General features: G+C 42.6%; 1 protein-coding gene across 3 annotated transcripts in view; it reads left to right on the top strand.

Annotated features, from left to right (window-relative positions):
* The window catches only part of FLRT2 (fibronectin leucine rich transmembrane protein 2), a 93290-nt gene extending 77554 nt beyond the window's left edge, over positions 1-15736 (top strand). For all 3 annotated transcript variants that reach the window (XM_006175486.3, XM_014551299.2, XM_032482464.1), the window contains exon 2: positions 8835-15736. In XM_006175486.3, coding sequence (XP_006175548.1) covers positions 9210-11192 — 1983 coding nt within the window. In that variant the 5' untranslated portion in view covers positions 8835-9209 and the 3' untranslated portion in view covers positions 11193-15736. The remainder of the gene's footprint in view (positions 1-8834) is intronic.
* Positions 15737-17076: the final 1340 nt, after the last annotated feature.

Consider the following 17076-nt stretch of genomic DNA (forward strand, 5'->3'; position numbering starts at 1 on the left):
TATGTAGTGTGTATCTGCAAATTTCAAACCCCCAATTAATGCCTTCCCATCCTCTTTCCCTGCTGGTACCCATAAGTTTGTTTTCTATGTCATAACCATCTTCGAACTGAGGTGGTAGGTGTCTAGTCTGATCAGACGTGCCTTTCATGAAAAGGAGTTTGTAGTCATAGGTCAGACGGACCTTATTTGAGTAGTAAGTACTATGGCTGAAGAAGAGACTAGAATTTGATGTTATTTTGTTAAACAAGTGTAGTGCTGTAGTAATGACGATTATTTTCTACTTGCACGTTCTGTGTCTTTTTCTAAAGTCATCAGGTTTCTTTGTGCTTGGGGGGGGACTACTTACCCATCAGTCTCTCCAGATAGGTTAGTGTAGCTTTAAACCCTTGAAGCCTGTTCTGAAATATGATCCCGATGATTCCTTATGGGACCTCAGATTGAAGATGTCGAAGAGATTTTACAGACTGCCTCTTCAAACTGAGTAGTCATCTGAAGGTCGTTCTTTGATTCGTCGGTTGATTCTACAAACACTTCTTGAATGCCTGCCACGTGCTGCTCTGGGCTCTGGGGAAACAATAGGGAGCAAAAGCAGATCAGCCCCTGGCTGCGTGGTGTTTACAGGGAACGCAGGTGAGGAGCGAGGCCCTGCGGCCCGTGTTTGATTCAGATCCGTCCCTGTCACTTCGCTGCTGATCCACTCTGGAGAAGCTACTTCATTTCGTTCCCTCCACAGGGGAAATAACAGTATAAAGTGCATTGTTTCGTTATGAGTCAGTGTCTGTAAGGTTCTTTAAAAGTATCAAAATACTAAGTTGGAAGTCCTCTTGGAACACTGAAGTGGGTAAGCCAAGTGGGTTTTTGAATTTACAAGTGAGGAGCTGAGAGGTCAGTCTGGGATGGAGATTTAAGTTTAAATGAAATGAAATACTAAAGTGTTTTGGAATTATAAAGAGCCTTTTGCAAAGAGGTACTTGATCTGACAGGAGCCTTTACTCAATGCCAAGGGCCATGTCGTAATTATCTTTCTAGTAACCAGCTCCATGCCTGGTGGGCAGTGGGCGTTTTCACGTGTTCACTGGGCTGTCCTTGGTGCTGGTCAGACCACTGGGAGTCTTATTTTCCATTATGCATATCAAGGAAGGCATTACCAATGAAGGCATCAGCATTGCCGAGATTCTGGAGCAAATGAAGGAAAAGGGACATTTATGCAGGAAAGGAGACTATCTCAGAGACCCAAGAAATGTCTCCGCGTATTTGCAGGCCTGATGGATGGAACGGCATATGTATGTATCTCCAAAAGAAAGAACTATGTTAAAAATAGGGAACGAAAGTCAGAGGAAGATAAAATCTGATGAATTCACAAGAACCCTCTCTCTACTCAATTAGGGACAAGAGCTCCCTGGAACAGGGGGCTTTTGGTTACTTTTTTTTTTAATGCTAATAATAGCAGTGACATAATGAATGTATGTTTTACATGTGTTACATAATATTCTAAGTGATTGTAGTCTTAGACCAACCATGAGAGAGTAATACTATCATTTTCCCCGTTTTGCATATGAATTAACTGGGGCATCGGGAGATGCTAGGAAATGGGAAAGTTGTTCTGGTCAACTGTCCCCAGAGCCCAGCTCCAGCTCAGTTACACCGTTCTCTACCTCTCCTTAATCAGTTTATTGAGTGTCTACTTCGTGCTTTTAGTTACTTTACGTGCATTATATCTAGTCTTTCCAGCAACTTGGCAAGCATGGCTCATTATCCCCCCTTGAAATGAAAAAAGTGATGTTCAGAGAGGTAAAGTCCAGTGCTCGCTGCCATGCCATCAGTGAGTGGCTGAGCTGAGGTCAAACGAAATTCTGACTCCAGACCCTTTGCTCTTTCCGCGCCCCCACGCCACCTCCACCCCTGAAAGCAACTCCTGATAGTGAGGGTCTGCGTAGCAGGACCCTGAAATGGCTGATCATCAGCCCTACCTGGGGAAAGCTGACAAAATGTACCTGCCCAGCCTTCTTCTAACTAAGTTCTACAAACCCAAACCATACCGAACGGGATCCAGAAACCTTAATTTTTCATCACCTTCCCCAAATACCTCTGATCACCCTCGGGATTGGGGAATCACTGGGTCAGGTGATGGGACCATCTCTCCCGAAGGGAAGAGTCTAAGAGATCAGCTATTTTCCATGCCTGAAACATGAGATACTCAGCATTTATTTGAGCAAATGAATGAATGTAGGAAGGAATGAACTACCTTTCTTTGAAATGGGTTGAAAAGTGTATCGATGTGAGCTGCAGGGGGTCCATCATTACTGAACCATATACTTTTTTCTTTGTTAATCCTGTCAGTGCTGTCTCCATACAATTCTTCTCTCTTAGTATCTGTTCACCACTGGGCTTATTAAATACCCTGGCGGCTCAGTTTTGCAGTCCTAGACTATGCAGATTTTTATGAACCCAGGGGATGGTGAGTGGGAGCTCCCTGTGGATTGAGAGCAGCACATGGCAGTAAAGGTATATGCAAAGTTTATAGATTTGAGTTTGTAACACTGGTTGCTTGTTCTAAACTTATTCCTATTATTTAAACCAACTGCATTGGAAACCCTGTGCAAAAAAACTCTTCAAATGTGTTAGAGAATTTTATTCTTGTTAAGAGAATAGCTTTTCTTCTTCTATTTTTTCAGGGGTCCAATTTTAATGTTTTCAATTCTAGACTGACCGGAGCCAGAAAATTGCAAAACTGTTTAAATAAAATGTTTCTTTCCTTCCCTCCTCCTCTCCCTCTTCCCTTCTTTCTCTTTGTTTTAGCAAAGAGAAATATTTGTCTAGTGAGAAACTTCAACTGGGTTGAGCTTCAGTGAATGAGATGGAAAAATGGTTTCAAGTTAGGGGGAAGCTATGGTTATAATGTTCCCAAAATTCCTCTGCTAATCCCCACATCTTGGCCAGCTAAGTATAGAACTCCCCTGATTGTTGCATGAGCAGTATTTATAACCTATCTTCAGGAATGTGGAACTGTGCACAAAATCTATAAATTGCTTTAGTGTTTCCAGATTGTAACAAAGACATTTGCGGTGTAGTTGGGCCTGTGGCTTTGCACCTGCGTATGCCTAATTTTCAGCGCAAACTTAACTCCAGAAGCTCTAAATCTGATGTACCCTGGAAGTTTTCTAGAACCCCTCTTCAAGTTAGCTTTCTCATCGCTGTCACCTCATGCAGCGTGTTGCCTTGGCACAGTCTGGCCAATGCCAAGACCATTAACATTTTATTAGGTTTGTCCTGGTGTCATTATATTATGCAATCGACAGAGCTTATTGACAATTCCTGTTTTCTGTACTGTGATTTTATAGTCTGAGTTTATTAAGCGCTTCTGGAATACAGGCTCCTGGAATTAATTAAAAAAAAAAAAAACCTTTAGGCAGCATCAGGGGAGAAACACTTTGCAGAGAGCTTTTATGTGATTTATGTCCTCTTGAGTCTCAGTTCCTCTGAAAAGAGTTAAATTAAAGTAGCCTGGCATAACTGTTACTATTACCGTCATCTTGAACAGACAGGCAGGGCGAGGTTCTCTCTTTGTCCAAAGAACATTTGTTGCATGTTGATTTACACTCAGGCTTTAACCCGTATTTTCTGCCTTGAAATGTTTTTTTCCTGGCCCCCTGCATTAAGCCATTCTTCATAGTCTCTCGTTTCCCGGAGAAGACACGTACTCCATGCAGTATTCAAATAGGAAAGAAAAAAGAAAAAAAGTTGCACTTGATATTTGAAATTCATCTGGTAAAGCAAAATCTTTTGATTCCCAACTTTTAGAGACTTATAAATGAAATGGCTAATGGTTTTGAAACATGGGTTTAGAAGCAGGATTCCCTCACTGAGAAGCAGACAGAGTTGGGGAAAGCGCTGGGCAGTCAGAGTTTTGTTCCTTCTCTGAGCTGGGCTGGGTTTCAGCTCTTGACCCACGTTACAGCTCATCCATGTATAGAACTTCTGGGATTGCTTCCCTGCCTTGCACCTTAGTATCCTTCAGATCATCACATAGACAGTCCTTCCCCCGCTGTCTTTGCCCTGATACCCTGAGGACCAGATGAGACCTCTGGACAGGTACCATAATTCCCAGATGCCCTGAGTTTGGAGTTCTTTACAGAACACCATGATTCCCTGCTTATTCATTCCTTTCCCTTCAGTATACTTTTAAGACTCACAAAGCCAAAAAACACATCAGTTTCTGCATGGTAGTAGCCTCGCCTTAGTGTCCAGTCAAAACTAGCTGAACACATGAATGACAAACATGTTGCATTTTCATGCCTTTTTGATGTCTGGCATGAAGTCTTTTTAGGCACTGTTTATCAGAAACTTACCTTTGATTTTCTTTTTAAAATAATACTAACTTTCTAAGGTACTTGTAAGATGAGGTAGGTCAGGGGACATATATGTGGCAATGTCGAAGACATCGTGGTGTGCTCACGGCTGCCCCACAAAAAAAGAATTACCTGACTCAGTCTTTGAATAGTGCTGGTGTTGAGAAATCCTGGAGTAGGTGTAAGTTTGGAGAACTCGGCAGGTCGAAGGTGATTTTGTTTTACTCTACATATTGGCATAAACGTCTTTGGATATCATTAATAAGAACAGGCACCCAGAGAATAAGTTTATCTTTATTACGTTCTTGCTTGGTGTCAGGCACCATATAAGCTTTTCACAAAAATTATCCTAATTAATCCTTTCCACAGTGCTGTTGAGTTAGGAATTATTTTATCCTCATTTTTCAGGTAAGGAGACTAAGACATAAAAGGTTAAGTAATTTATCAATAGTCCTGCAGCTCCTAAGTGCCAGAGGTGGGATGAGAACTCAGGGGCAGTGTTTTTGACCATTACATTCTCTATAAATACTGTCTTCATCTTAGGGTCTAAAAGGATTTCTCCCCTTGGTATTTAGCAGGAACTAGAGCTGAAAATACGGAGGAAATTTTAGTCTACTGAAATTAAAAAAAAAAAATTTATTATTGCCTAGGTGGTTGTAATTTTACACTTGCACTAACTTGAACAAAGATATAGTCTATTTGGCTGACATAATGTGTAGGCTGGTTTTGATCCAAGAATTAGAGCCAGCCTACCATGCACAGTTACTTTTTGAGACTCCCAAGAAGCACAAAGGAAACCCCAAGGGTTTGTTTTCATTCAGAATTGAACGTGTCCTAGCTAATCAACACAGTGAGATCTCCATGGGACGTTGCTCCTGCAGAGGTGGGTAAACAGTGCCAGTCTGCCCCATGTGATCCCATCAGGCGCTCTCCTCAGGACCACGTCCTCCTCTTGTGTAATACACAAGAACCACTCGGAAGTAAAGTGCACTTTGGATGCACAGTGAGATTCCCCAGGTCCATCCTGAGTACCGTTAGCTCCCAATCATTATTGCCTTGAGGCTGTTGGCAGATAAACTTTCTAAACAAACTACCATCCTCAAGCGTTGGTCTCTTGTTTCTAGGGGTTCGAAACTTGGTTTGTAGATGTGGTTAAGAAGCATCTATTCATTTCTACATGCAAACTTAAAAGACCCTGGGGCAGCTGTTTAGCTCTCTTGGAAAACTGTTCATTGGATGCTACTATCACACTTTGAAGATTCCTGTGAAATATTCAAGTGTATCAGATTCTATTAGAGTTTCACTTTCTGACCTCTTTTGAAGAGTAAATGCGACATAGCACTAAAGAGATTTTTGTTCTTGAATAAACTGTGCTTTGTAAAAGTGAGCCCCTCTAATTACAAATAACTCTTTAATCTCCTGCTGGACATTACTGCTTGGATCTGTTGAGGCCAAGTGACAGCTTTCGTCATTGCATTCCTCTACCTAGAAGATGTGACTTCCTTTTAAGATGTAATCTGAGACTGTCTCCTGGGGACAAAAGTCACCAGTAGACCTTATGCTTTTACTCTTCTCAATGAGTCATCTGACATGCTGTTGCATTTATTTTACATTTAATAAGGTAAAACATTTGAACAATTAAATAATATGGCACTGTGTTTAGGGCAGTGTTTCTCTGATTTTAATGTGCACATCCTAGGCACCTGCTAATATGCAAATTCCATGTTTCCACCAACTTCAAGGATCACACTTGAACAGTGAGCTATTAGGGAACGTTGACATGGTTTGAAGATTCACATCCCAAGCTGATGTCAAGCTGATGGCATTAAACTAGCTTTTCTGACACTACCCCTTGTTTTATTATAAATTATTTTTAAGTGTATAGGGAGATTTTTACTAGCGGGGATGACTCCTGTTCAGTTACAAGACATATATTTGGAAGTGTTAACAAATTAAATAATGCTTGAGTTTTAATAAAGTATCACATTCATCTGTTCTGCCTGGAAAGAGATGCTGTACCCTGCCTCCTTTTTTTTTTTTTGAAAGGTTTCTGAACAATAAAAAAGAAATATTACTGTTTCTGGCATTTTTAAGATGGTGCACAATCTTTCACATTGTGGAACAAATTTCCAATATTTTGGACACTTAAGTAGCAGTTACAGTGGGTTTTTTTTCTTTTTTAATTATGTTTCTAAAGATAGCTAAGAGGACAATTTTAAATCATTCCACTGTGCTTTTAGATATAAATTATTTCGGTCACTGTGTATTGGTGAGAATTGAGAGGCTCAGAGCTTGCTGTGTCCTGTCATGTTAGCTTATTTTGTAGGGAAATCAAATCTGGCACCTTTCAATTAACTTCTCTACCTCTCTGATCTGAAAACAGATGGAACACGTTCTGGAGCAAGAAAGCGTAATTACTACCAGAAGACTGCCTTTACTTCCCGAACTGCTTCTTCTGTTGTTTCGATATTTGCTTAGAGTCCTATTTTAAAAGCAGGAAAACACTCCGGGTGAGAGGAAGGTGTATTGTCGAGAAATAATCTATTCCCAATCATGAGCTTGTCAACTCTCAAAGGAATCACAATGGTATATCTCGTCTGTTCCTGGAGATCTCGAAGAAGGAAATGTGTCATGGGCTGGAGTTCAGTCATTCCAGTTGGTAACTCGGGTGTGAGCTATTTGGGAGGCAGGCAAAGGCGAGAGGCGGCAGGAAGGGGGAAGATAAGTGAAGTCTTCTCTGCCTCTACATGTTTTGTGCATCACCTTTAAACTGCTTCATCACCGTGTCAGATCAAAAGGATGCATCTTTTAAAATAACTGTACCAGTCCCCGTCTTACATTTGTTGACATAATTGGAAAGGTTTCACCCTTTTTCCCTTAAATTTTATTTGTTGCTTGGTTGATACAGGAAAAAGTGGGTGGCGTGAGAGGACGGCCGTGTACCAGGTCTCGCTTGGGTCCCTGGTGGTGTAGGAGAATAGGTTCTTGCCTCGCGTAGGAGAGAGTTCAAGAGCAAGGCATGGTAAAGTTAAAGCAGGTTTATTCAGAGAGATACACATTCCATAGACAGAGTGGGGTCCGTCTCACTCAGAAGGGAAAACAGCTTAGGAGATACATACTCCATAGGCAGAATGTGGGCCATCTCAGAGAGGTGAGAGGGAAAGAGACTGAAAGGCATAGGGGTGTTTAGTTTAAAGTAAGAGTAGATACATACTCCATAGAAAGAGTGCGGGCTGTCTCAGAAGGCAAGAGAGAAAGAGACCATGAGGTGCTGAATTGTTAAGTTTTATGGGCTTAGTAACTTCATACGTTAATGAGTAGGAGGATTATTCCAGCTACTTTTCAAAAGGGGCAGGGATTTCCAGGAATCGGGCCCCACCCACTTTTGGACCTTTTATGGCCACCCTGGGAACTGTCATGGCAGCTGTGGGTGTGCCGTGGGGCTCAAGGTCTACTGGAAGTCAGATCTGCTGCCATCTTCGTTCTGATCAGTCTGTTCTGTCCTCAGGTGCTGTGTCATTCCTTCAGTGGTTGTGCCTTGCCCCCTTTCCCCCTGTCTCACTGGGATGCCCCCCGCCAAGTGAGGGTCCTTGGCTCCGCACAGCAAGGGATTCAAGAGCAAGCCATAGTTGAGTAAAGTAGATTGATTTAGAGAGATGTATGGGGAGATGGTTTGGTGGGCGTGGTTAAAGTAATAGTAGATACACACTGTATAGACAGAGCGCGGGCTGTCTCAGAAGACGAGAGAGAGAGGGACCCTGAAGTGTGGTGTTGCTAGTTTTTATATGCTAACAAGTGGAAGGTTTATTCCAACTACTATGGGGAAGGGATGGGGATTCCCAGGAGTTAGGCCACTGCCCTCTTTTTTAACCTTTCCTGGTTAGCCTGGGAACTGTCATGGCACCTGGGGGAGGGTCCCTCACCAAGCTAGTGCATTACAGTGTGTATAACGTAGCTCAAGGTCCACTGGAGGTTGAATCTCCTGCCGTCTTGGGCCTCAAGGTCTATTGGGAGTTGACTTCTCCGCCATCTTGGTGCTAATTGCTGTGTCATTCCTTTAATGGCTGTGACCCCGCCCCCTTGCTTCCTGTCTCGCAGTCACTCATTTCATCTTGAAGTATGACCATGACCAGTTGGATTTGTAGATGGTCATCATCAATTCAGTGGATTCAGCCCTGTGCCTCATGTGCCTCTCTTTGGATACACAAATAGATCTGTAAGAAAACGTACTGACTGGGATGCAAAATTCACAAAATGATCATTTATAGTGAGTTTTCCCTTAATGATAAGATAATTGAATCATTTTTATTTCTTGAAGACCTTTTCAACTAAATTGTTGTTATTTAACCTATCACTTCATGCTTTCTCCCTGCCTCCAGGCATTTAGTCCCCATCACAGTGTTCTTGAAAAGCTTACAGTCAGATCAGCACTGAATTCATTCAGTACCCTTAACTGACTCTTTTCTCTCTACTTCCCTACAACAGATTGCAGATTGAGCTTAACCAAGAAGTTCCTAGGCTGGTCCACGCTGTCCTGACCGACAATAAACGGAGGGATTCTGCCTGCCCCATTGGGCCCCTGTGGACCACTGATAACTTGGCTTCACTTGCTGCCTGGGTGGAGAATTCTCCCTGTTGAAATTTTTTTTGCACATGGAGGACAATAGCAAAGAGGGCAACACAGGCTGATCTGATAAAACCAGGAAGATTCTTTGACCGTGCGTCTTCGAGACTTTTCCTCTAGTTGGAGTTCTGGACTTGAACAAAGCTCCAGCCAGTCATTTGGTTTTGCCATCCTTTCTTTTCTTTTTTTTTTTTTTTTTTCTCCACCACATTGTATTTTATTTCTGTACTTCAGAAATGGGCCTACAGACCACACAGGGGCCCAGCTGGGGGGCTTTTTTCCTGAAATCTTGGCTTCTCATTTGCCTGGGGCTCTCCTCCCAAGTGTCCAGAATCCTGGCCTGCCCTAGTGTGTGCCGCTGCGACAGGAACTTTGTCTACTGTAACGAGCGAAGCTTGACCTCAGTGCCTCTTGGGATCCCGGAGGGCGTCACCGTGCTCTACCTCCACAACAACCAAATTAATAATGCTGGATTTCCCGCAGAGCTGCACAACGTGCGATCCGTGCACACCGTCTACCTTTACGGCAACCAACTGGATGAATTCCCCATGAACCTCCCCAAGAATGTCCGAGTTCTCCATTTGCAGGAAAACAACATTCAGACCATATCGCGGGCGGCTCTCGCCCAGCTTTTGAAGCTGGAGGAGCTCCACCTGGATGACAACTCCATATCCACGGTGGGGGTGGAAGACGGGGCCTTCCGGGAGGCTGTCAGCCTCAAATTGCTGTTTCTGTCCAAGAATCATCTGAGCAGCGTGCCTGTCGGGCTTCCCATGGACCTGCAGGAGCTGAGGGTGGATGAGAATCGAATTGCGGTCATATCAGACATGGCCTTCCAGAACCTCACGAGTTTGGAGCGTCTGATCGTGGACGGAAACCTCCTGACCAACAAGGGCATTGCCGAGGGCACCTTCAGCCACCTCACCAAGCTCAAGGAGTTTTCCATCGTCCGGAATTCGCTCTCCCACCCCCCTCCTGACCTCCCAGGTACGCATCTGATCAGGCTCTATCTGCAGGACAACCAGATCAACCACATCCCTTTGACAGCCTTCTCGAACCTCCGGAAGCTGGAACGGCTGGATATATCCAACAACCAGCTGCGCGTGTTGACTCAAGGGGTCTTCGATAACCTCTCCAACCTGAAGCAGCTCACTGCCCGGAATAACCCTTGGTTTTGTGACTGCAGTATTAAGTGGGTCACGGAATGGCTCAAACACATCCCCTCCTCTCTCAACGTGCGAGGTTTCATGTGCCAAGGCCCTGAACAAGTGCGGGGGATGGCTGTCCGGGAGTTGAATCTGAATCTTTTGTCGTGTCCCACCACGACCCCCGGCCTGCCTCCCTTCACCCCGGCCCCCAGTTCAGGTTTCGCCACCACTCAGCCTCCCACAGTCCCTGTCCCAACCCCTAGCAGGGGCTCTCCGCCTCTGACTCCCACAGCCTCGAAACTTCCCACAGTTCCCGACTGGGATGGCAGAGAAAGAGCGACCCCGCCTCTTTCTGAACGGATCCAACTCTCCATCCACTTTGTGAATGACACCTCCATTCAAGTCAGCTGGCTCTCTCTCTTTACTGTGATGGCGTACAAACTCACGTGGGTGAAAATGGGCCACAGCTTGGTAGGGGGCATCGTTCAGGAGCGCATCGTCAGTGGGGAGAAGCAGCATTTGAGCCTGGTGAATTTAGAGCCCAGATCCACGTATCGGATTTGCTTAGTGCCGCTGGACGCGTTTAACTACCGAGCGGTGGAAGACACCGTTTGTTCCGAGGCCACCACGCACGCCTCCTACTTGAACAACGGCAGCAACACGGCCTCCAGCCACGAGCAGGCGACTTCCCACAGCATGGGCTCCCCCTTCCTGCTGGCGGGCCTGATCGGGGGCGCGGTGATCTTTGTGCTCGTGGTCCTGCTCAGCGTCTTTTGCTGGCACATGCACAAAAAGGGGCGCTACACCTCCCAGAAGTGGAAATACAACCGCGGCCGGCGGAAAGATGACTATTGCGAGGCCGGCACCAAGAAGGACAATTCCATCCTGGAGATGACCGAAACCAGCTTTCAGATCGTCTCCTTAAATAACGATCAGCTCCTTAAAGGAGATTTCAGACTGCAACCCATTTACACCCCAAATGGGGGCATCAGTTACACCGACTGCCACATCCCCAACAACGTGCGATACTGCAACAGCAGCGTGCCGGACCTGGAGCACTGCCACACGTGACCGCCAGGGGTCCGGCGCCAGGACTCCCGAGAGCACACACGTGTGTGCACGAAAAGACACGCCAATTACATTTGATAAATGTTCCACAGATGCATTTGTGCATTTGAATACTCTGTAATTTATACGGTGTACTATATAATGGGATTTAAAAAAAAAGTGCTATCTTTTCTATTTCAAGTTAATTACAAACAGTTTTGTAACTCTTTGCTTTTTAAATCTTAAAAAAAAAAAATAGTTGCTGAAGTACTGTACAGGGTTGTACAAGAGCCCAGGCAAAAGCACGAGTGATTCTTCCTCCTGATGCACATTCACATCTTTGCTGTTGAAGCTTCCGAATAAATCCCTTTCTTAGAGTCGGTGGTCAGACGGAAGGGCAGATTCAAATGGACTCATCAGGGTAGGGAAAATAATATGGTAAAAAAAGAAATGGCCCAGGTCCCTTCATGCTATTTCTATACTTCCTGGCCCAGAAGAAAAGTAAAAACTTCTAAAATTTAAAAAAAAAAAAAATTTTAAAAAAGGAGGTAGTCACCCTGATTTGACCCAAGACAGGAAATGCGGAAAGCATCTCGAGGAAGTCAGTTCCTGTAAGATAAGTTAACCCAGCCTGGCAGAATCAAGAAAATGAGAAGAGATTGGAAAAGACCTTCCAACCCAGGGGTTGGCTTCCTGACTGGGAACTTGAAAAATCACTCTTCATGCTTCCCTGGTCCTATGTGAAACCGAGTGAGAGACCCGAGTCTGATAGCCGTCATCTTCGGGGGCAGGTGGGATGTCCTGGCAAGAAAATTCCCTTTAAAAGTGTTACTATTCAAATTATACGTCGGGTTGAATCACATTCAACAGAGATATATTCTAGAATACTTTTTTTAGAAGAGGCTAATAAAATAACGGGAAGAATTATATTGAATGGAATTATTTTTGATAATAAGAATTATTTGGGTAGATTCACGTCAGCTATGTCAACATGATATTTAGACCAACAAGGGATCAAGGTTTGAAATATACTAAACTTGTTGTTTAAAAACCATTGCTTTCATTTAGATGAAAGCAAATGATCAGTGGTTCTGCAATCAGCTAACTGTGAATATCATGTTGAAATAGCTTGAATTAATACCTTTATCCCCTCAGAAATTCTTGTCTTCCAATCATCTCATGTATATTTTCATAATTAGCTGTTTATGCTACATTCATTTTTTTTCTCCCTCTGCCCAAAATTTGAAGGACAATTATGGATGCCAGTCTTGGCTGCACAAAATATCCGTATACACTTTAAAATGTATACTAATTTTCCCGGCTAATAATTCTGTCAGGACACATCAAAGCTGGCCAAAAGAACATACTTTTTTTTAAAAGCAATACCAAGTTTCCACCTTGACCTGACTTTGATCCTCTTCCATTTTTTAAATTGCATTTATTCCTTTTCAATGTTGGATGTTCCTCGTCTTTGGGAATTGTGGAGGATAATCAATCTTTTATTAACAGGATAACAGATGAAAAATGAACAAGTCAGAAAGTGAAGGTTTGTTCCCCTAATCTTGGCAGAGCAGGGCAGAGAGCAGAGGGCACAAAGAAGAGAAGGACTTCCAGGCTTAATTCGAGATATTTTTGAAGCCACGTCCATCTTCAGAAAGCATGTGTAATTTACCCCTTTCCATCCCTTAGATGTAGAAGGGCTATCGATCACATACATACGTTATCTAAAACATACACCCTTGGAAAATTCTTCTTAAAAATCAATTTCACTTGAGGAATTTCACTCTCTGTTGCATGTTTCCTTGGTCACTGGCCATCATTTTAGGGACCTGTGAGATTTAATGTCACAGTCATTTTGCTTTCTGTTTCTCTGTCCCTCTTACTTTTAACAAAATAGAACTGTGATGTGTCTTCTTTGTAAAAGTCTAGGTATACAATGCTATGCAAGTTTTTCTTTATAGTAAGAGCTTTATTTTCTTTAATAATATATCCCCTGCTCATATGTTTTAATCTCCCTTGTCCCTCAGAATAAGCAGAAAGTATAACTGAAGTTATCATTGTTACAGACACAAGAATCGAAACTGTGCAGTCAGTTGAGCTGAAATTAGCTACGAATTAATTTGAATTAATTCTAAAGTGACTTTGGTTTCCGTTTTAGTCTGTTAGCAAGCTTGTTTTAGCTGCTGCTTTTTTACAGCTAGGTCCACACAGTGAAGGGATGAGACAATCTGTGAAGGTGATCGGTGTAACAGAAAGCCATCTAAAACGCAGGACAATGACATGGGGTTTTGTGTATTTAACTGGATAATTTCCTTCCACTGTCCTTTTTTTTCCTTGGCTGTGTAGATAAAACTATGTGTTCAAATGACGGTACTTTGACTTTTGAGGGTTTTTTTTTTTCCTTTTATCCACAAAATAATCATTCTCATGTATTTGTATTGTGTGTATAACCTCCAGCAGGATATTTGGCTGCTGAAACAAATGTCTTTGCTTTGAGCCAAGAGAGCCAGGGTTGGAGAGGTTTCTGTAATGTCTCGTGGGAGTCACAGAGTTATTTGGGGCTTAAGTCGTACAATGGAGACCTAGTCTTGTGAAGTGGTTAGGATGATTTGAAAGGGTTCCTTTGCTAAAAGACGCCCCTGAAGAGTGAGAATCTCATTCCAGGCTTAATTCCGATCTTGTGCACAACATGACAGAGACTGCTAAAATTAAGATCAGTCTCCTATTTGTAATAGCATACCCAGGGGTCTCACCTACAACAGGTTAGAAAGCACATCATGGAACTGGTCATGTCTTAACATGTCTTAGCAAAACTGCTGACCCACCGTCAGTGGTGGATGAGGCTTTGATGGGCTTTTTTGTCATGGGAATGTGTTTTGCTGATATATCAACTCTGTATTTTGGACCTCTCTGACTATCATTGTCATGTGTTTTGAGATTAATCAAGAGTAAAAGTTGAAAGTGCGGGACAAGACCATGGACAAAGGCATGTTTACTGGCTTCTAAGGGCTAGATGAGCTGTCGGACCAGATGCGGTGACTTCAGATAGTGTGTGACCACTCTCAGAGTTAGGTGACTGTCAGTGTGCACAGGAGACTCCAAAAGGAAAAGGCATGGCCACAATCACACAGGTATTATTGACCTGTTATTCATCCCCAGGGTTGTCATTAATACCTGCTTGTTTGGGGAGATGTGTTTGAAAATGGAGGCCCTTAGCTTCCCCCAAAACTGTCAAATGCATTAACAGCTCATGACATGGGACAGTCAAAGGCAGGGACAAAAAGTGTGTTCCTCTACCTATTTTCCTTGTGTGACAAGTGGAAAATATTCTACCCTGTGAGGAATAATGCAGTTTCTACTTATCTGGATGTTTGTTGAAAATATATTAGGTGTTTTCCCTGAGATTTAAAAAATTAAAAAAAGGTATCATGTGTCCAGTCTGGTAAGAAGAATTAATGACGTAGCTAAAGTGATGGCTCAGTTTCCTACGAGTGCAGATCCTAATGGTCCTAGTCATGCCGTGGGAGCCAGACCCTCCTTCCCACTGAGGAGGGTGAGCTCTTCGTGTTGGGAGCAGAGCATCTGCTCCAGATACAAGGCAGTCTTGCTGTCCACGGGCAGCGCACGCCCTTGGCCAGCCAGCCTCCCGCACAGAACCCATGGAAGTGGTCCATTCACATTTCTTCTTTGTTAGTAGCATTTATCTCTAACCCATACCCAGGAGGCATTAAGTTTCACTTCAGAACATGAGAAGCATGGTTTTGCCCACAACTCAGCCTTTCCAGCTTCATGGGAAAGCAGAGGAGGAAAGAAAACCCTAAAGAGAAGGAGGTTCCTACACAAACCAAAATATCCTCGTTCTTAGCCTGTCCGACTTCGATTTTTTTTTTTTTTAATCAACGTACAAATGTAGGAAAGCAGTGGCTCACTGATGTCTTCGGTGGGGTCAAAAGACAATTGCTGACAATGGGAGATGGTTCTCACTGATTGTGGGGAGACAGCTTTGTGCTCGTGGCATACCGCTGTTGTAACCAAAAAATCAGATTCTTTTGCTGTAGTTTTCGTTTTTTTATTTTTCTAGCAGTACACCCACCAGAAGAGCACAAAGCAAGGCCATCACAACAGGCATTTTTAAACTAGTATAAAACACACACTTGGACACACACACACACACACACACACATACACACACACACACACCACACTAGGGCATTTGTAAAGACATCCATGGGACGTGAGATTTATAGCCTTTCCGAGGCAAGGTGACGGCATCGCCACTGTGTGTCCGTCGTAGGACCAGTATATTTCAGTGTATATTTCCAGTGAATACACAGTCACTGAAAATTATTCCTAATGATTTGTTGTTGTTTGAGCCATATGTTGATTTGCTTCTGGTTTCTGTGTCATATTGTTCTCGCTGACAAGGGACCGCAAGGGGCTGGAAGATTCTGCACCACAGGTCTCCTGAGACCTCCCGGGTCGCACACTTTGTTAACTACAGACTTCACTCTACACTATACAGTACGTTGTTGATATATTCAGTAAAGGCTTATTTTAAAAAGAAACCACATTGTGTTTATCTGAGTAAGTTCCTTGGGATACTGCCAATTCTTGCTTTGTTCACGTCCAAGAGGAATGAGGGACCTTTCCTGATGACACAGAGTGATGGCAGGAATGAAGTGGGTAATAGGGTTTTTCATTTTCTCTTACCTTGAAGACGACGTCTGTGTTTTAAGGCCCTTTGACTCTTTGTGTGTGAGGGCTTTATATGAAATTTTCACGTTCTTTTCTATTTCTTGACTAAATTTTGTGTTCCTATGAGTATCTTTTGAATAGACACACATACATTGAGCATATTATTTTGTGTTGGTGAAATCTATGTTTAGAATATAAATACCAATGTTATCTCATCAGAATAGTCTTTTTTTCCCCCTATTTCATTATATACACTGTTGGCTTGAAATGTCAATTTTCCTAAAGAATTCTCATGGTATTTTCTACTTCAGAATTGTTGATAGCTCACCCACTCATCCTTTCAGTGAGCACTCATGAAAATGTATTTATTCATATGCACAAATTGAACTTGGGATTAATCTCATGATTTTCCAGAACCGTTTCTCTAACCCTGCTTGACTAGTTCACTAATAATGTATTTGACGGAGACTGGATCAGGAAATAAAATCATGACACTTCAGTTACTAGTATTAATGATTTACAGAATCTCTGTTGGAAAATTAACTATGAAAGACAGTGGTAGCAGTGATTCATATTACATTTGGGAGAGTTTATGTAAAATAATGGCTGCATATTCTTGGTCACTTTTGCTGAGAGTTACAGACTTGACTCTATTAGACCTTTAGTCAAGGAATACCATTGATTCAAAAAAGCTTATGAAATTTCTGCTCTGTTCCAGGCATTGGTCTGAGTTCAGAGATTTCATAGAAGAGTAGAATACAGTCTTAGCCAAATTAAATATGTCTTCTATTCCAACGTATTCCTAAAGAAATGTGTTTATTCATCCAATACATTTACTTCTCATCTACTTTTTACAGAGTTCTTAGTTAAGTTCTACTGGAGATTCAGAGAATAATAGGATTTCAGTGCTAAGGAGCTCACAGATCGTGTAATAAACTTGTTTTCTAACACATTCCAGCATCTCAGAGCCCATGTAATAACTTTACATTCTCATTAAACTGAAGAGTATCTAAGGTAACAAGACATGTACACACCTGTTGGTAAATTTGATAACGTATCAACTTTATATATTAGGTATATAGAGAGAGATTAGATGATCTTGGTGTTTAATAGATGCCACAGAGGGATAGTGCCTTGATAATAGCACAACTCAATTTAATCAAATGTTCAAATGTATATCAAGTAATTGAAAATTTTGGAATCGTATGTGGTC

This window comes from Camelus ferus, chromosome 6, assembly GCF_009834535.1.
Source record: "Camelus ferus isolate YT-003-E chromosome 6, BCGSAC_Cfer_1.0, whole genome shotgun sequence".
In the NCBI taxonomy this organism is placed as follows: domain Eukaryota; kingdom Metazoa; phylum Chordata; class Mammalia; order Artiodactyla; family Camelidae; genus Camelus; species Camelus ferus.